Source organism: Ascaphus truei, chromosome 4 (assembly GCF_040206685.1).
Source record: "Ascaphus truei isolate aAscTru1 chromosome 4, aAscTru1.hap1, whole genome shotgun sequence".
Classification (NCBI taxonomy): domain Eukaryota; kingdom Metazoa; phylum Chordata; class Amphibia; order Anura; family Ascaphidae; genus Ascaphus; species Ascaphus truei.
The window spans coordinates 329845135-329865835 of record NC_134486.1 but is presented as its reverse complement, the minus strand read 5'-3'; the positions used below and the strand labels follow the sequence as shown (position 1 = coordinate 329865835).

The following is a 20701-nucleotide window of genomic DNA, read 5'->3' as shown; positions in this document are numbered from 1 at the left end:
TCATGGTTGTGTCAATGATGGCAAACCGTCCAGGTCTTGAGGCAGGAAAGCAGCCCCAAACCATCACTCTCCCACCACCATGCCTGAACGGTTGCGATGAAGTTCTTCTGTTTGAACGCAGTTTTAGTTTTTACCAAACATACGTAACGTTTTTCATTGAGGCAAAAATGTTCTACCTTTGACACGTCTGTCCAGAGAACATTGCTCTAGAAGTCTCGTGAATCATCTATGTGCTCTTTGGCGAAATTCAGATGGCAGCAATGTTCTTTTTAGAGAGCAGTGGTTTCCTTGTGGCTATCATTCCATGAACACCATTCTGGTTTAGTCTTTTTCTGATAGTTGAGTCATGAACACTTAAACTAGCCAAGAAAAGAATGCCTTACAGATTCTTAGATGTTGGAATTTCTGTAATTATCATTGGGGTTCACAAACATTTTATCACTACTGTATATCATTAATGATGACTGAAAAGAGATGGGGCACCAGAACAGAGCCTTGCAGGACCCCATAGGTGACATCCAAGTGGATGGAGTTAGAGCCCAAGATAAATATAAATTGGGATCTACCTGATAGATATGAGTAAAAAACATTTCAAGCATGCTCCCCTATTCCAAAGCACTGAAGCTTGTTTAACAAGATAACATTATCAACAGTATTAAAAGCTTTTGCAACATCTAGGAATATTTCACTAGTTAGTTGTCCCAATTCCATTCCACACTGAATCTCACTGCAAATTTTACAAGGGTAGTTAATGTGGAGTGGTTTGGACAAAAGCCAGATTGGAGATGACTAAGGAAAATTGTCTTCGTATAGTAATCACTTAATTTGGAGTGGACACATATTTTTCCGTGAATTTGGAAAGTATTGGGAGAAGAGAGATTGGGAGAAGAAAGATTAGTCTGTAGTTGGAGACAATATTTTTGTCCCCACTTTTGTAGACTGGGACAGCTGTGGCAGTTTTCCTGTTTCTGGTGCATAATATAGACTTCATTAGGGAGGCCAGAGGTATGGCAATAACTGGGGCACTAAGTCGTAGGAACTTTGATTGCACTAGGTCAAGTCACCATTGGCTGTTTAGTTTTAATTTTGGATCTACTCTGTAATCTTCTCGTCAGATGCTGGTACAAATTATAAATTGTGAGCACTGTTGGGATAGGGTGGGGCTATAGGGGCTGTCATGGGTTGAGCTTCATGATTGTAGTTCATGTTGCGCTTTGATAGTAGGCACAGTAGCACATCCCACAAAGTTTTCATTAAATGCGTTTGCAATGTCAGTGGGATTTGTCAGCGTAGTATCATCCTTTTTGATATTAGATGTTGATGGTGGCTAGAAGGCTGGAATATACTGTATGGTTGAGGACCTTCCAGAAGTGTGCTGGATTTGATGTAGATTGATAAAGATTCTCAGAGTAATGTTGGACTTTTGTGTGTCTTGTTTGCCTTGTAGATGTAGTCCACAGGCATATGTAGTTATTAAGGTCCTTGGTGGTACCAGTTTCTTTGTATCTTTTCACAAGGCATCTCTAAAATGATAAAGAGCAATTATGTTGGATGTAACCCATGGAAGGTAGGCCCCATGTACTCTTATTCTGCATAGGGGGACGAGGGAATCACAGATTCTTAAGAAAATAAGCGCAGAATCAGGGTCAGTTATCAGGATGATTCTGTATTAAGGACAGTAAGTAAGATCAGCCAGAAATTGTTGTGGGTTTCTAAAGGTTCTAGTGAGTAGAACTTTAGGGGTTGACTTGAGTGGTTTGACTTTCCTTACACAATACACTATTGCATGGTCACTGAAAATTACCATGCAAATGTTGCACAACAATTTGGCACTAAATAGCTTAAGAAAAGTACAGTAATGAGTGAAATCTTTGCTTTTAGTCTCTTATTTGAAAAACAGATTGTTAACCATATATAGATGCAGTCAGATCTTTTAATGAGTTTTCCTCAAGGAAACTGCACGTGAAATTGTATTGTATTGTATTGTATGTCTTTATTTATATAGCGCCATTAATGTACATAGCGCTTCACAGTAGTAATACACGTGGTAATCAAATAAATAACAGATAATATAAATAACGGATCATGGGAATAAGTGCTTTAGACATAAAAGTAACATTAAGGAAGAGGAGTCCCTGCCCCGAGGAGCTTACAGTCTAATTGGTAGGTAGAACGTACAGAGACAGTAGGAGGGAGTTCTGGTAAGTGCGTCTGCAGGGGGCCAAGCTTTATATCCACAGTGCTATTCATATGCTTCTTTAAGCAAGTGTCTTAAGGTGGGTCTTAAAGGTGGATAGAGAGGGTGCTAGTCGGGTACTGAGGGGAAGGGCATTCCAGAGGTGTGGGGCAGTCAGTGAAAAAGGTTTAAGGCGGGAGAGGGCTTTAGATACAAAGGGGGTAGAAAGAAGACATCCTTGAGAAGAACGCAAGAGACTGGATGGTGCATAACGAGAAATTAGGGCTGAGATGTAAGGAGGGGCAGAAGAGTGTAAAGCTTTAAAAGTGAGGAGAAGAATGGAGTGTGAGATGCGGGATTTCATTGGAAGCCAGAAGAGGGATTTCATGAGGGGAGATGCTGACAGATCTCGGAAAGAGTAGAGTGATTCTGGCAGCAGTGTTTAGGATAGATTGTAGGGGAGACAGGTGAGAGGCAGGAAGGCCGGACAGCAGGAGGTTACAGTAATCAAGATGGGAGAGAATGAGGGCCTGAGTCAGAGTTTTAGCAGTCGAGCAACAGAGGAAAGGGCGTATCTTTGTTATATTGCGTAGGAAAAAGCGACAGGTTTTAGAAATGTTTTGAATATGAGAGGAGAATGAGAGAGAGGAGTCGAGTGTGACCCCTAGGCTGCGTGCTTGGGCTACTGGGTGAATGATGGTAGTTCCAACAGTAATGTGGAAGGAGGTAGTAGGGCCAGGTTTGGGAGGAAGTATGAGGAGCTCTGTTTTAGCCATGTTGAGTTTAAGGCGGCAGAGGGCCATCCAGGATGATATAGCAGAGAGACATTCAGAAACTTTGGTTTATACAGCAGGTGCAAGGTCGGGTGTTGAAAAGTATATTTGTGTGTCGTCAGCATGGAGGTTATGACATTTGCCTGCTTTTAAATTAACCCTACAATTAGCTGAACTTTTTAGGCGTAAACAAACTTTCAATTAAAGAATTTGCAAATTCTTTTTAGAATCAATTTGACTCTTAGCAGGTGTATATCCTGAGAACACTGGAGCCGGGAAGCTTTCCTCCAGCTACACCACAGAGCACAGCTGGGGGTACAGAGCAGAGACACAAACACACTAAATATCGCCCCAAATTTAATGAGCTGCTTGTTTTGAACAAATGTGGGTATATATATATATAAAATCGTCAGCATTACAAGTGTGCAGTATTTCATGGAAAAATATGTATATATTTTAAAAATATAATCAGGAATCCTGTCCTGCCTGCTGTAGTATCTGACTTAAATAATTTAAATATAAAACACTTAAAAAAAAAATGTAAAAAAAATAAAAGTTGGGAGACTTGAATACGAGATCTAAAAAAGGAAAAAAATCGGACTCCAGTGATTGTGACCAAGTTTCAGGGACATTATATATCCTTCAGATCAGGAAAATGCTTTCGATTGTCGTTACCCATCCTACAGGACTGATAAAAAAAATAAACTAGTGGGAGAAATATGGGTCTCTTGGTTATAATATTGAGCTGTCTCTAAGACAGAAAGGCTGGTAACCTTCCCCCTTTAGGGGGAATAAGGAGACCTTCCAGTGAGATCCGCCACCTTTTCTCCAGGGATCCCCAAACCCTTCTTTGAAGCATTAAGGAAGTCCATGCTCTCGAGTTACTCTACACCCCTCTTTGTTTAGGAGAGGGAACCTTCTCTCTTCAAGGGTCTCCATGCCCCTTCAAAAGTCAGTGTGAAGGACAGGGGGGGTGGGGGAAGAGGGTATCTTCTCTGGGGTACCCCATGCCAGTCTGACACAGGGTCCCCAGGCCAGGCTCACCGGCTTCTCTCCGCGGTGAGGTATTTCAGAGCGGCAGACCCATAGCGCCTGGACAGGTCCTGGTGAAACTCATCCTTCAGCATCTGAACGCACGAGCGGTAGTTTGAGCTGGACCGGAACTTGGAGATATCAACGCTTGGAGCGTGCGGCATGTGGATGATGAAGGCGTTGGGAAGAACCATCAGCTCATACTCCTGCGCATCCAGCTCCATGATGTGAGATACTTTGTTCCAGCCGAAGCCCAGGAACCGCTGGTCATATTCTGGACAATCCCGCCTGACCACCACGTACGGTTCAAAGTCGGGTGCCCAGTCCACACGGTACGGTGTGGTTGCAGTCCTCCACTTACCGTAGTTGGTGGGCGAGTGTCCCTTCTCCCACACGTGGTACCGGAAGGTGTACAGCGCCCCCATATCCAGCATGGAGAGCAGCTCCGCTTTGGATTTTGGGAAGGACAGGCGATAGCGCAGAGTTTCAAAGGCAGGGACTACAAAAGCCTTCTTGGTGCTGCCCGGGTCCTGCTGTGATATGGACTTCCGCAGGTTTTCGTACAGTCCATACATGGGCAGGAAGTCAATGTCCGACAGGAAGACGTAGGCCGTCTGTGCGTTGCGCAGTGCCACATTTCGCAGAAGGTTCACGGGGTAGAACTGCCCCTCCTTGTACACCACGTGGTACCCGATGTTGGTGCGAGACTGTAGGACCTCGGAGGCCTGAGCATAGCGCAGAAACTGCTGCGCCTCCGCGTCCGACAGGTACAGAGCCAGGCTCATCGGGCCCTCCCAGTGCTGGCAAATCAACTCCAGCATCTGCAGCCTGTCCATGGAGAGCTGTGCCACCAGGGTGACATCACTAGGGTCTGGGACGAGAGGTTTGCGTGGGAGGAAGGAGAGATGAACGCGATGAGATGCCAGCTGCTCCCGGCGGAAGTCATAACAGGGATCCTCCTCATCCAGCTGTGCCAGTGCTACCTGCAACGTATGGCTCCGCTGTTCCCCATCGCTCGGGCACCCAATCAGCTCCCTACGCAGGAGGCTCCCGTCATACTCCAGGAAGGTGAGGTACAGGGTTCGGAAGAGCTCAACGTGTTTGTTCTTAACACGCAGCTTGTGGGGGGAGTTCCAGTGAATCACCTTGAGGTCGGCCAGCTCGGTGTAACACTGCTCAGAACGCGTATGGTCAGACAGCTGCACGTTCCAGTAACACGGGAGCTCACAAACCAGGGAGGGGGAGCCCTTAATAACAGCATTAAATATGTCCTGGTCGGCCAGCGAGGTGCTCAGCATACTCATCAGCTCCCTCTCAGCGGTCAGCCGCCACATCTCCTCCCACCCAATCATACGCAGCCTGTCCAGAAGCAGCAGGATGACCCCCGTGTTAAAGCCACGGCCCAGCGCTGGCCAGGGCTTGTGGTTCTTCCAGAGGTTGCCCAGGTACCAGTCGCTCTGATTCTCCACCAGACCCAGAACCTGCTGATCTGTGAATTTTCTGAAGATGGCCCACAGCTCTGCGATGTCCGTAGCAAAGGTGATGTCTGTATCCAGCACGATGACCTTGGAGAGGTCAGAGGGCAGTGCCTTGGTCAGGGTCAGCTTCAATAATCCATAAATCCCAGAGTAGTGCTTGTTGGGGATCCACGAAACCTCCGGCTTGAGTTCACTGGCATTATAGAAGCTGATCTGCAGGGAAGGGACCATCCACGTGTCGAAGAGGTTTCCCAGGACACGCAGGGCCACGGAGTCCGTGATGAGGTGGAGATGCAGGGGATTTCTCCTGTGGAAGAGGATGGATTTCACCAGCGTCACCACGTCTCTGCTGCTGTTGTGACCGGCACACACTATCGCAACGTGGATCAGCTCACACTTCTCCGTCAGGCTCCTCTGGGCACAGTGGCTGCCGTTGCCCCTCTCCGGCCCCCCTCCTGCACCCCAGTTTTCGCTCCGCTGTCGGAGTTGCTGGCGCAGCTGCCAGTTCTCCTCCTCTGCAGCCTTGCCACTGCCAGACCGCGAATTCCCCTCCGCCAGACTAATTGCTCATCAGGATTAACACAGTTGGGCTCCCAGCCTCTGATTGGGACTCCACACTGTGTTAATCCTACCGGGCCATATCAGTCTGGAAGAGCAGTGCCGTGAGAGCAAACAGAAGCGACCCCTCTCTCTGCACATCTCTAACAGGCGATCAAAGTTTTTATTTTAATTACATAGTATTGAAGCATGGGTCTCCAGAGTTGAACCGCATTTATTTCAGCCTTGGAAACCCCCTGCTTCCCGAGTTACAGGCCCTAGTATGGGGTGCCGGTATCTCCTGCAAGTTTCATTCTCCTGCATCGCGGCTTACGTGACCGGAACATTTAAACTTGCAGGAGATGCTGCCGCCCCATACTGAGGCCTGTATCTCCGGAAGCAGGGGGTCGCCGGGGGTGAAATTAATGCAGTCCAGCTCCGGAGACCCCCAGCTTTAATACACGGTTATTAAAATAGTAATAAAAGAAGCTTCATTACCTTAGTGGCTAGCCGCTAAGGTTATGAAGGGGTTAGACAGAAGTACCTGGTTTGTTGGGGGTAGAGGGCAGTGGGTGAAGGGGTTGGTTTCCCCAGGGTGGGTGGTTAGACCTCCTGGGAGGGCAGTGATCAGGCCATACTTGGTCCATGGTTCACCAGCTCATGTGCGGGGCAGGGCGACAATAGATCTGACTGCATCTGAACTGCAGGTCCCTATTTTATCTGATATCCATTTTGATTATTAATGTAGCCTCTGGAAACCTACAAGTAACTATTTTAGGCATACTTTTTCAGAACATTATGGAGGGTGGTTAAAAAAAATCTACAAAATAATTTATAGTTCACAAAATATTACCTCATTTTTTGAATTTCCTTAAACTAATTGTATGCAAAAAATAAAAACTAATGTATTTGCTTATAATAATCATTGTTCATTTCATTTACTTTCTTTACACATTTATTGTGATGCTGTTTGCATGTTGTGTTTTTATCATTTACAAATTTCTGTAATCTATTGTATCAAATTTGCAATATTTGTATTTAGCATATTGTATTTTACATCATTTTTAATACATACAGTAAACTGAAGAAACAAAAGTGGTATTTTAATGGTGCTTGCTATATGATAATATTGTGTTTTACAGGGAGAAATTGGAATTCAAGGACAGGAAGGAGTTAAGGTGACCCATTGTACAGTTTCAACATTTAATACTGTGTATATATACAGTATATCTTTATATATTTTCATGCATGTTATCTGCACAGTATTACTTTAATATCTACAATACAACACCAGTCTTAACAAGGATACAAAGTTAGCACCTGGGTTTTACATATTGTTGGTTTTCTTTGCTTATTGTAGGGTGAACGTGGAGATCCAGGATTACCAGGATTTGTAGGAACTCCTGGACCACAGGTACATGAAAAATGCTGTCTTCCTGTTTTGTAGTATTTTCTTTCATAATGGGGCAGTTTTAGCCATCCAAATGTCGCAAGAACAAGTCATTACTTCTTTCAAGATTACAATAATAAGTTGGTAGACTCTATACATAAGTTACAAATCATGAAAATAGAGGTTTTAAATGTGTTAAGTAGCTATCTGACCTTTAAAACATATTTTGGTTCAGTTGGAATAAACACAATATTAGTGATTTCCTTTGTCAATTAACATACCAAGTCCTTTCAGTACTTCACTTCGTACATATTTTAATTTATTCAAAGGCTGGAAATAAATACATTTCCAGTTGCCATTAAATGTTCTTTTAATCTTAATGATTGTGTTTTAGGGTCCAAAAGGGGAACTTGGATCTATTGGACCAGGAGGATCCCCTGGAGAAATTGTAAGTCTATATTTTTCAGATGGTATATTTTAATTGTGAAAATAAAAAAAAGGCTGAGCCTCTATCAAAGTTTTCGGGTGAATATTGCAGCATTTAGTTCTAATCATTGTTTTGATTGATGAAAGCACCATATAGAATCGATATGGCAGACCTTGAAAACCTGTCGATGCATATGGAGAGGAAGTGGCTCAGTGGACAATGACACTGACTGGCACGGGAGCCTGGTTCAATTCCCAGTGTTGGCTCCTTGTGACCTTGGGCAACACTTTATCTTCCTTTGCCTCAGGCACCAAAAACATAGATTGTAAGCTCCACGGGGCAGGGACCTGTGCCTGCAAAATGTCTCTGTAAAGCGCTGCGTACAAATAGCAGCACTATACAAGAACATATTATTATTATGTGTTGGTGCTACTTTCAGTTTCCTTTTCTCTAAGTAAAACAGGATGCAGCATATAACTGCATGTTATGGTGTTCATTTCCAAATGGATGCAATATTATTACCACTCACAGGTAACAATTTTAGAGGACTTGAAGGCTTTATTTGTTTTACACTTAACATGGATACAAACCAAAAGCCTTTTGGGTGCACCCGCATTTGCACACAGACAAAAAGTAGTATATTTATTGAAAAGCAAATGCACTTGTGGGACAATTGATGGAAACAAGATTTAATAGAAATGATTTATTGCTAGAAAACTTTTGCATAGATGACACACTAGCAGGTTTGACCTAAAAAGACACCCTAGACAGCAAATATTCGTAAACGGTAGTTCTTGTAGCATTAGTGATCTCCAAAGCCATTGAAAATTCATTTCAGACAGCTCTCTTTTCCAGTCGGTACATTTTATATCACAAAAAAGGTTGTTTTTTTTAGATACAGGTCCAGTATTGTTCAGATATCTTATACATACTGTATACATACAAAGATGTGAAGAGCTATGTACAAATATGGTGCTCCATGAAATAATTATTAACATTAAAGTGGTCCATGATATGGGAAAGGTTGGGAACCTCTTTGATAGGTCAAAGAGAAGAATGAGTTGACAACATATTGGTTACAGCCAAACAGAAAAGTATGACTTGTCAGATACTGGAAGACTATATATGATAAGGAAAAGGAGGACCATGCAGATGCCACACAATCCAGGGCTGAAATATAACACAGTAGCTCAGATAAATGTTTTTATTACAATTAATTTATCAAGTGTGCGTCGCTACTCTGATCCATCTCAACCTGAGTGCGGCTTTCGACACAATTGAACGCACTCATTTGCTGATCAGACTTAAATCGGATGTTGGGTTGAGAGGTAAAGAACTGGACTGGTTCCTTCCTTTATCCCTAACGGATCTGCCATCTCCCCTATGTTCTATTGAATATATATGTGAAACCCTTATTGGCCATTATTTGTTGAAAACAAATTCAGTTCCATCAGTACGCAAATGATATACGAATTTTGAAAAAGATGTAATTGGGCGCTATAAATTAAATTCAATTAAGTGCAAGTGCCATAAATATTTGGTGAAAAAGTGTGTGTGTGTGTGTGTGTGTGTGTGTGTGTGTGTGTGTGTGTGTGTGTGTGTGTGTGTGTGTGTGTGTGTGTGTGTGTGTGTGTGTGTGTGTGTGTGTGTGTGTGTGTGTGTGTGTGTGTCAAGTGATCAATTATAAAAATAATATAGTGATCAAATATAGTGGAAAATGTGAATAAAGTATTTAAAAAAAATTTAAAAAAAACCTTCACCAATTTTGTATTGTGAATAAAGTGATATACAATTGAAAAGCAGCTCAAAACCCTTCATAACACCTTTTTTGGTCTCTGCAGTACTCAGGTTTTTTTCCAGGTAGGGGGAGCGCAGGATTTCACAGTCATAATATGAAAAGATAAAAACATGCGACTGTCATGAGGGAGACTCCTTGAGCGTTAGGACCTCGGTGGCCAGAACAGCGGGGAGCAGGCAAGGATTGTTGGGGTCACAGGCTGAGGTCGGAGGCAGGCAGAAAGCAGGATCATCAGGGTCACAGGCAGGGTGCGGTGGCAGGCAGAAAGCAGGATTGTCGGGGTCACAGACAGGGTTCGGTGGCAGGCAGCATGCAGGATCATCGAGATCCAGGCAGGGGTCGGCAAAAGAAAGGCAGGAGCATTGCAGGGGAGCAGAAACTGAGACTAGGGAGCAGGAACTGAGACCAGGGATAAGGGAACAAATGGGGATAAGCCAGATAACTAGCAAGGGTCTATAATAAGTTTAGGACTCCACATGGAACAGGAACAGACGCAGAAGCATGGGCATGAGAGTCTGGACACAAAACAAAGGCAAGGGAGGAACAGGAAACTATAAGGACAGAGGACAGGAGCACCAAAAGGAGACAGACAGATAGAGGAACCCCAGAGCAGACAGAAAATAGAAGCACACCCGGTGGACAGATAAGGAACAGAAGGGGAGAGGAAGAACTAGGAAAATATGTCAGGGCTATTTCCTAACAGCGACCAATGTACATAATGTATGGAAAACTCAAAAATATGTGTCAGTTCCACTCACAGATAGACAAAAGGTATTGGGCGTTTCAGAGATGCAATCTGTGATGGTGCTCATCTCAAATCAGGAAGCGGACCCGCAGGGCTGAGGTAGGGATGCAAATAAACCGACCACAGCCCAGGGACAGAGTCCTGTAAGAGTATCGTAGTCGATATGGAAGCAAGGGTCAGGGCTGGTGGCAATGGTGCGGAGTCCACAGTACAGGCAAAATGTCAGGGCAGGCGGCAGTGGTGCGAAGTCCAGGCAATAGGCAAAAGTTCAGGGTAGGCAGAAGGCAGCGAGGTCAGTGTCACGGTCCGGGGTCAGCAATAGGGAATCCAAACAGGTAACAGGAACAGGCGACGGCATAGACCGACAGGAGCTGCAAAAACATGGAACTTTCGGCGACTCCCACCAGAAAATGCAGCCTTATATAGCGGGCTGCCAGTAACCAAACCGGCTAAATTGAACAGAAAGGGCAGGCAGCCTGGAAAACACGAAGTGGCAGAAAAACCCGGCACAGATCAAACAGAATCCTTACACAATCTCTCTCTGATGGGAGCTTATGGTGGCTGGAACTTAGGTCAGTGTATACAGATAGGACAAGAAACTTCCAAATCCATTCATGAAATAATAGAGGAAACTCTCATGGCAGAGTATGCTTACAAATTGTATTGCACAACAAAATGGTAAAAAATACACTCACATTCCAAAAGTGTGGTTGGCGCTATGTACGGGGTCTTGTCTTTTCTCTAGTCTGTCTATGGGTAGTGCGTTTGCTCCCTCAGCGTGGTACCGCGTGATCCCGGAAGTGACATCTATTCTGGGCGGCAGCAAGGATGGTATGATGCCATTCGTCTCACAGTCTGGATTTCAGGGAATGTACATGCGCAGTAAAATAGGTAGCAAAGGAATTGATACTACGTGTTTCGCTAATCACTTCTTCAGGAATCCTACTAGATGGTGTGTTCTATGCTGATATATATACCCTATCAGTATAATTTAATTAATTCAGTCAATCTTCATTACAATCACTGGTCATAATTTATGAATGCCACTCAATACATAGTGGCATTCCCCAAAAATTCCTATATACCTGTATGTATTGTGGTATATAATTTAAATCCAATAGCATATGAATAGATCTGATACACATATTATTCTACGTATTTCAAACAATATTGTAATTAATACATTATACATTAATTTATAATTATAAAAAATATAATAAAATACATATAACATTTAAAAACGGCGCAATCCCTAAAAATAATGGAAAGGAGAGAAGGAAGCCAAAATGATTACAAGTTTAAACAATACATTCACGTTAAAAATGCCCCAATGTCTATATCTATATTAAGTCCTTTGGGGACTAATGTTTGTAATTTGTGAATCCAGAAGGTTTCCCTTCTGGCTAAATGAATCAATCTGTTTCCCCCTCTCCAGTCTTTCGGTACTTGCTCAATACCTTTGTAATTTAAATACTTAGGGTCAGATTGATGATAAAAATTAAAATGTTTCCATACTGAGTGTGTTAAAACCCCCTTTCTGATGTTGCCAAGATGTTCACACTACCACACCCACAGAGAGACCAGGGAAAAGACAAGACCCCGTACATTGTGCCAAACACACTTGTGGAATGTGAGTATATTTCTTACTATTTAGTTGTGCAATACAATTTTGTGAGCATACTCTGCCATGAGATTTTCCTCTATTATTTCATGAATGGAGTCGGAAGTCCTATCTGTATACACTGACATGAGTTTAAGACACTATAAGCTCCCATCAGAGAAAGATTTGATCTCTGATATGCCCTGTACCTTTTGTCAATCTGTGAATAGAACTGACACATATTTTTGCGTTTTCCATACCTTATGTGCATTGGTCCACTATTCTATGTTTTTTATCTTTTAATATTCTGACTGTGAAATCCTGCGCTCCCCCCATCTGGAAAAACACTGCAAATGATATACACCTGATGTCGGACATCTCCATTAATCCCATCATCACGGTGAACATCTGAATAATTGCCTTAGTGAAGAACATGCAGAACTGTCTAATCTGTAACACCCCCAATCGGGTCCTTATATCTACCATCGCCCCTCAACTAATTGTGCCTCGTTTTAAGTCAATAAAGCTGGAGGGAGAGCTTTTTTAAGAACCACTGCTTTAAGAAATCAGAAAGCTTTGCTTCCATTCACAAAGGAATAAAAAATCTTCCTTTTTAAATAAAACATTGCAAACAGACACTAATACCCTAGAGGGCAGCTTTCCTGCTCCCATTCATGTTTTCTGCCCTTTGTTGGTCTTCCTTGGTGTTCCCCTATACGTTTTCTTTTGATAGGTCACAGTTGTAGGTCTGGGATGTGTTGTCCTTCCTATGTTACTAGACACGCTCTAGTATAGAGTTTCTTGGTGTGTAGCACTTTAGAATAAAATCAAAATAAATAAATGCCTCATGCACTGTGTGCCTTATGTCAGCCACATAGCAAATACCTCTTTTGTTAGGATTAAAATAATAATAATAATAATAATAATAATTATGGGAAAGACACATTTTTCTATATGCTTTGTTTTCATTGTATCCTATTCCCTTTCATAGCCCTTTCTAGTTTCTCATTCTATTAAAGTACAGTATCATGGACATTTGCTTTTAATTTTCCTTGTACTGGCAGTGTACGAGGCAGAAAGATGGATTATAATGTTCTTAGTAGGAAATAGGACTTTATTTTCTTACAGTGTGACACAGGTCACAAAAGCAGATTGAACCTAGACCGTCTCATTTAAAGTCCATTCACAAGAGCTCAAATGACATGGTATAATTTCCAAGAATATTTTGGTTCTCCTACTTCTTTATCCCTGACAGTAATTACATATTTTCTTTAACAGGGATTGCCAGGAGAACATGGTATTCCTGGGAAACAGGGTAATAAAGGAGAAAAGGTATGTTTTTCTTTTGAAACCACCAATTATGTCCAAAAAGACAGTTCAATTAGAATGTTTTTCCCTAAGTGGTTTTCTAGTAAGAATTGCATCGTTATGTCAATTCAATCTTCTTCTATGTAGCTATTTTTGCAGTTAATTTTAGTTGCTTGATAGTCATCCTATTTATGTTCACCATCAAATTATTTGCGCATCTTACATCTTAAAAGATATGAATCTCTTTCTCACAAACAAAGATATCACAGAGAGAAAGACATCTTAAATATAATACACAACTTCTGGGATTACCCTGTTTGATTACAAGAAGAGGAGTTTGTTGTGGTCTGATAAAGATTGTATTAGAGGCAGCAGAGGAGGATAAATAAAGCAACAGTCTTGAAGGAGAGAGAAGTGGAATAAGGACTTGGAAAGATATGGAATAAATTGAATAAAATTAATATAATGAAAGATTATAGCAAAGAGAAGGGGGGTTACATAATGTTATGGTGGTCAGTTAATATATGAATTGTATTATATAGTCTATATAAAAGAATAATAAAAATCCTCGAATTTGCAATAAACATTCTTGTTTGCCTGAGCGGTTTGTACGGCATTACATGGCAATGTCATACAAGCCTTTACGGCAGGAAATTTAATTTTAGGTAGATAATTAGGATTAGTACCTCTTTAGTTGGCATAGTGCAGTGGTATACAACATGAACTTTATATATATACATATGGCTTCTGTCAGCTGCACACTGGTGAATACGGGACCTGCTCCTCTTCTTACACTGAGAACTAGTGATTAGCACAGGAGAGGAGCGGGGCTGTACAGTATTAATCAGCACACTGTCATTAAACAGCTGAGGAAGCGGGGAGAAGCTATGTTCCACACCTGCAACATCTCCGCTCCCTCTGCACTGGGGAGAGAAGGAGAGATGGGTGCTGGTGTTGAAAGAGCTTTGGAGCCGCAGTTTATATCCACAAGTGGCAGTGGCTATAAAAGCATGTATGATGCATGCCTTCATTACAACTATGGCTCCTAAAGAGCTTATCTTTCTAATGCCAACTCCTGCAATTCAGTAGATATGCCTGGCATCTTCTGTAGTGAAAGAATTAGCGAAACCTAATAAAAATGCCAGCCCTTGGCACTTTTAGCAGCATTTTTTTTTTGGCTTTGAAAATATATTAGCTGCCTCTTCCCACAGAGAAAAAAATCTTGAGTTTTATTTATTACATTAGGCGAAAAGTTAATTTTTTCGGGGTGGGGAGGAGGGGGTGGAAGAGGTCCAATATTCTTTGCCAAAGCAGAACTATTGGTAGGGTCCTTAGAATATTATTTACTCTGCAGGGAGACGCTGGGGGCATTGAAGGGCCTCCTGGACCTCCGGGTTTAAAAGGGGACACAGGACCACCAGGACTTGGTTTATCCGGCACCTCGGTTAGTACCCTTCTTATTGAGTGACTTTTGAAGAAACTATATTTTTGTTACCTAGTCAAAAGAAATTAGAAATTATACTGATCAACTTAAATAAAAGTTTGAAGTCCCGAGATATTAATAGATATTGTTACATTTCTTTTGTTGCATAGGAAATGTTCAGTAATTATTCTGTAAAATATCCAGTATCCAATATATATTTTTGGGGTAACAGTTGTAAATTGTGATGCAGCCACGTATTGGTCTTTTCACAATGCCTGTTGACTTTTCAACATTTGTATCCACTTTAGGGACCAAGTGGTATTCCTGGAGGACCTGGCCCCAGAGGTCCTAAGGTAGTGTATAATGCAAGTTATTTGCAAATGGGTATACAAATCACAAAAATGTTGTGAAATTCTGACTTAGGAACTAACCTTTGAGGAATTCACTCATCCTTTAATATGCTTCCCTAAAAAAAAAAGAGAGAGAGAGAGAGAGAGAGAGAGAGAGAGAGAGAGAGAGAGAGAGAGAGAGAGAGAATGAGAATTTAATTATAATCTATTCTTACTGTGTTTTCATGCCCCATATCATTGTATGGGATATGGTCTTTGATTTTCCAAGCTTCGTTCTCGAGGTACAGACATTTTTATATCAAATGTTTGATGAAAAAAAAAACAGGTTCATTTTGCATTTTCCTTCCTATAATGTACGGCCTTTGATTTTCTTTCTGTATATTGTACAGCCGTTGTTGTTCCTGTGTTGTACATCCATTATCCTTCCCCTTTAAAAAACTAGACTAACATAAATCGGTCAACTTTCATCAGGGAGAACGAGGATTACCTGGTGTCCAAGGATCCACTGGAGAGATTGGATCACCTGGAATTAGCACAGATGGACTTCCAGTAAGTATACAAATGTCTACTGCTGGGAACAATCCAATGAGAAGGAGTGGCTCAGTGAGTAAAGACACTGACTTTCACAGAGTTTGAAGCAGGGGAGCCTGGTTCAATTCCCAGTGTTGGCTCCTTGTGACCTTGAGCAAGTCACTTTATCTCCCTGTGCCTCAGGCACCAAATCATAGATTGTAAGCTCTACGGGGCAGGGACATATGCCTGCAAAATGTCTCTGTAAAGCGCTACGTAAAACTAGCAGCGCTATACAAGAACATATTATTATTATTACTGTGACTGTTTTACTTGGTTAGTGTCTTCTGGTGACATTGATGCCAATGTGCTATGTTAAAAAATATTTTTAAAATTACATTTTACTATAAAAAGAGTGCTACTTATCATTTTATTTGATGTGAGAGTATTTCTTGTTTTAATATGTGACCCTGTTATTATATTATATATACAGCAACATATACAAATACCAACAGTTATAGAAACAAACTCCCTAATACCCTAATGCAGGGCGGCCAACAAAGGGGGAGAGCTGGAAAAAATGTCCCGGGCCCAGTGGCCCTGGGGGACCCAGCCGGCTGGCATTGGAAGTTTCTGTATCTCACTGCTGCGCCGCTGGTTGAGACCGCCACTGGACCCCGACTCTCCCCAGCTGTTGCCTATTCCCACGCCAGGCCTCCCTCTCCCAACGGTACGCGGCAGAAGCTGAGCCTGACTGCCGGGTGCACCAGCAGGAGAGAGAGGACGGCGTGGGGAGAGCCGGGGCCCAGCTGCCAGGCCTCTGGTTTCTGCCACTGGGCCTGGACTCTCTCCAGCTGCAGCCTGCCTCTTCTCACGTCATCCTCTCTTGGTGCGCGCTGTATGCTGGGGGAACCCGGAAGTCAGGCTCAACTTCTGGCGCCCACCAGCGAGAGAGAGAGGCCTGGCATGGGAAGAAGAGGCAGCAGTCGGGGCGAGCCGGAAGACGGGGCTCGACAGTGGTAACCAGACGTAAGTGGTAATTGTATTTGTGTGGGGTGGGGGGTAATTGTATTTATGTGGGGTGGGGGGTAATTGTATGTGTGTGCAGCGTAATTGTATTTGGGGGTGGTCATTGTATTTGAGGGAGGTGGTAATTGTATCTGGGCAGTAATGGTAATTGTATCTGGGGGCATAGTGATAATTGTGTCTGGGCAGTAGTGATAATTGTATCTGGGTGTAGTAGTAATTGTATTTGGGGGGTGGTCATTTTATTTTGGGGCATGGTCATTGTATTTCAGGGGGTGGTCCTTGTATTTAGGGGGGTGGTAATTGTATCTGGGCAGTAATGGTAACTGTATCTGGGGGCATAGTTATAATTGTGTCTGGGCAGTAGTGATAATTGTATCGGGGGTAGTAGTAATTGTATTTGGGGTGTAGTGGGAATTGCATCGGGGGGGTAGTGATCATTGTATCTTGGGAGGTAGTTGTGTTAATTTTATCTGTGGGGGTAATAGTGGTGTTTGTATCTGGTGGGATATAGTGGTGTCGGTATTGGAAGGAGGTATTGTGAGTGTATTTTGTGTGGGGGGGTTGTGAGGGCAGTGTGAGATGGGGAATTGTATGTATATTGGGGGAATTGTGTGTGTGGCCAAGGAAGGAGGAGGAAAGGGGTAATTGAGTGGTAGCATATTGGGGGAGAGAGAAGAGACAGGGGATGTAAGAGAGTTAGGGGGAGAGTGAGTGAGGAAGAGGTGGTAAGAGTGAGAGACAGAGGGGGGGAGAAAAACAGGTGTTAAAGGGGAGGGCTCGCAAGGCCTTCAAGCCGAGGGAGGAGGGCTGCGCAGACATGGGGGGTACCGACACAGGGGGGGAGGCCAGAGCGAAGTTCTATTCTTGGGCCCATAGAGCTACGCCCGGGACCCCCACCATGTCGGCGGGCCTTCCCTGACGACTACCTTCCCAACCAGCTCCCAGAGTGTGCCTCCCAACTGCCCAATAAGAATTAACTCAAAGGGAGGGAGGCAATGAACATCCACCACAGCAAGGAGGAAGAGGAGCCTCTCAGCAGGTTTATTTAAGCTCCCTCTTCATCTCACCCCTACAGCTAACTGGCCACCCCTTTCTAAACTCCTGCCTTTCCTTCCTCTGGGCCCAAAAGCCATATCCCCAGTATCGGGGCCTATCTGGCCAAGGTCATGAGTCCCCTCCCTTGTATTCCACTGGAGTCTTCTCTATTATGTGTTTATACCTTTATTGCTGGTTTACATTGTATCTGTTTATCCAAGAATATCCATCCATTTAAATGAATGCAAAGCATTGCTTTTTGTTTGTTTGTATTCATAGGGCCCAAGAGGTCTTCCCGGAGAGCCAGGTATTCAGGTAAATACTAATGAATGAAACCCGAGCATATCAATGTTTTGCCAAGTAAAATAATACAGCCGTTTTTATTAGATCACCTCTAAATCTTTTTATTCTTTATTACCTGTTTAATCAGGTTAGAGAACTATCATAATATTTGTCTCAGCACAAGCAAAATCTTTTTTTCATTTCTAAAGTTGTGTGATGCAATTAAAATTATATTTGTGCCACTGCTACTTATAAAATGTAAAAATCTAATGAGCCTATAACATACAATAACTGGGGTTTCGATTAGGGTCCACGAGGTCTTCCAGGAGTATCAGGACTTCCCGGTGCAGAAGTGAGTATGTAGTAACAACACATACTACTCTATGACATGACATGAATGCAAATCTTTTTTCTGCCATAGCAATAGTATTCTGAAAGATAGAACGGATACTTTTATTTTATTTAATTCAAGTAAAAATGTTCTGTTTATTTGGGGGCATTGACTGAAGTACATTAGTCATATCCTTGTGATATTGGCCATTCAAGTAAACTGTTGGCTGCTCTCAAATCCCTTTCCTAAGTTTCATTTTCATGCTTACAGGGTGTTCCAGGCAGAGATGGAAGACCAGGACTACCAGGTCCTCCAGGTGACCCAGTATGTGAACACGTAGCATGTTAATACAGTAGTTGACCTCAATTATCTAGTTTTCAGTGCTCATCTAAATTCATATCCCTAGTGGAATTGTAAACTCAGATCTTCTGTTCACACAAGCTAAAACATTCTCACTAATTTGGAGTATGTCTCACCTGTCTGTGGCATCACTGGCCATTTGGACCTCAATGAAATCACACATTTTTATTCACATCTCATTTTGGTCTCAAAACATCAGTTATTTGGTACTTTAGTATCTGCATATAAGTTCATTGATTTGACAACAGCATTTTCCCTTGACACTAGATTTGAAGGGACAGCAGACATTTCTTCAAACTTTATGTATGGATAGGAGACCTGTATTTCCTATATGCTTGTTCTTTAGTGCCAGCTAGCAACCAGAATCAGTTGCAATGTCATATACTGTACAATAATATTTGTTTGCTTCTGGGCCACTATTTCAGTGACAGAATAGTTGTATTAAATAGTGCTAGATAAAATTTGCATTATCTATGTAACTTGGTAGAATTGCTTTTATGTATTATTCTTTTTTAACTATGCCCAAAACATTTTTCTCTCACAGCTTTCCCTGTGGAGAGCCAATGGTGTCAAAATTGTCATAACACTGAACTTTATCTGTAAATATAGATCTATTCTAAAAACATAGCACCATGGCACTGGTTTGATGACTATAACAGCATATCCTACAGCACTAGGAAATTGGCAAGGATTGTAGTGAACTAAATTTATTTTTTGACTATTTATTTAGGTTTATATAAAAAATATACCCCCCCTTCCCTTCTGTGTCCCTGTCTATGGTCGTGTACGTCCGTGTGTCTCCCCAGTATGTCAGTTTTGGTTACTCACAAAAAAGGAGTCGACGTGGTTACCTCTATGTATGACATTGTGTTGGTAGATACTGTTATGATTGTACCATGCACTCAATAAAAACATCTTTGGTTGAAAAAAAAAAATATATATAAAGAGCTTTCAGATTATTCTGCAAACGGTACATAGAACAACAAGATTAAAATGTATACAGTACCTGCTCCAAAACACACACACATATGTGTTGCTGGAAAAGAGGTCTCAAGGTCACAAATAAGTCACAAATCAGGCTGCTTCACCACTTTGCCTTGAGGCATTACCTGCAAGCCAACATTTACTCCATATTACATACAGTAACTACTTGGAGTTGTTTTATTTTCAGATTGCCCTTCCACTTCTAGGAGACATTGGAGCTGTGTTGAAGGTAATTATTGTCTCTCTTTTAAAACTTAATTACATACATGTAATATCAACACCAACCACTGAGCATGTGACTCCACTGTATGAAGAGAATATGATTATTGTAGCACTATCCAGCAAGCAATGAATGTCTAATTGTATCTCTTGGGGAATTCAACTATAGTCATTTTATTGAATTTGATCAGCTTCCTCAAACTGTATTTGTAAGAGCCCTCACAGTAATTAAAAAATGCATTTGAAAGGCTCAGCTAATAGGTATCATCTACTGTAATGCTGCACTTATGTTAAGATTTTTTTTTTATACCATAGTAATTCTTGTTAAATCTGATAACCATCAACCCAGCAATGTTCAGAATGAAGCTGTACAGTTTAGCTAGTCAATATTGCACCAGGGGCTGATTCAATATACTCCAGAGCAGCCTATCGTGCTGTATTGTATTGTATGTCTTTATTTGTATAGTATATTGTGATAAAAGTGATAAAGGCGCGAACAACTTAAAATTGTGTGAAATAAAATTAAGTAATAAATAATAAACAAGTGTTTAAGATGATGAAAAAGATAGTGTTTCTACACCCAGCTCAAAAACCTCCTGGTGGGACCTGTTTCACGGGTTCCAACGGTTAAAGCAATGTCTCAAACAATCCAGGGGGAGCATGTGGGAAAAAGAAAACAAATGGTACACAAATAAGTGCAGACGTATTAAATTCAATGAATTAATCAGACAGTGTCTTGGCTCATATGATTGATCTACTCACAGGACGTCAGCAAATCAAAGGCAGTTGGCAAATTGGGTTGCCACCCATATAGATCGTGGTAGTTGGGACGCCTCTTTAAACACTCCGTCAGCAATACACGTGTTATATGCAAGATGAGAGAGAAGGCTACATAGTGCGATCAATATGGTACA

General features: G+C 42.1%; 2 protein-coding genes across 4 annotated transcripts in view; one reads left to right on the top strand and one right to left on the bottom strand.

The window, feature by feature from the left end:
* Window positions 1–20701, top strand: part of COL19A1 (collagen type XIX alpha 1 chain) — a 622544-nt gene that overhangs the window by 467738 nt on the left and 134105 nt on the right. For all 3 annotated transcript variants that reach the window (XM_075598080.1, XM_075598081.1, XM_075598082.1), the window contains exons 22-32: window positions 7139–7174; window positions 7357–7410; window positions 7781–7834; window positions 13235–13288; window positions 14619–14708; window positions 14996–15040; window positions 15509–15586; window positions 17891–17926; window positions 18201–18245; window positions 18495–18548; window positions 19756–19797. In XM_075598080.1, the coding sequence (XP_075454195.1) occupies window positions 7139–7174; window positions 7357–7410; window positions 7781–7834; window positions 13235–13288; window positions 14619–14708; window positions 14996–15040; window positions 15509–15586; window positions 17891–17926; window positions 18201–18245; window positions 18495–18548; window positions 19756–19797 (588 nt within the window). The remainder of the gene's footprint in view (window positions 1–7138; window positions 7175–7356; window positions 7411–7780; window positions 7835–13234; window positions 13289–14618; window positions 14709–14995; window positions 15041–15508; window positions 15587–17890; window positions 17927–18200; window positions 18246–18494; window positions 18549–19755; window positions 19798–20701) is intronic.
* LOC142493668 (xylosyl- and glucuronyltransferase LARGE2s) lies at window positions 3127–5823 on the bottom strand. The gene has a single exon (XM_075598079.1). The coding sequence runs from the start codon at window positions 5688–5690 to the stop codon at window positions 3990–3992; it is 1701 nt and encodes a 566-aa protein (XP_075454194.1). The 5' UTR covers window positions 5691–5823; the 3' UTR covers window positions 3127–3989.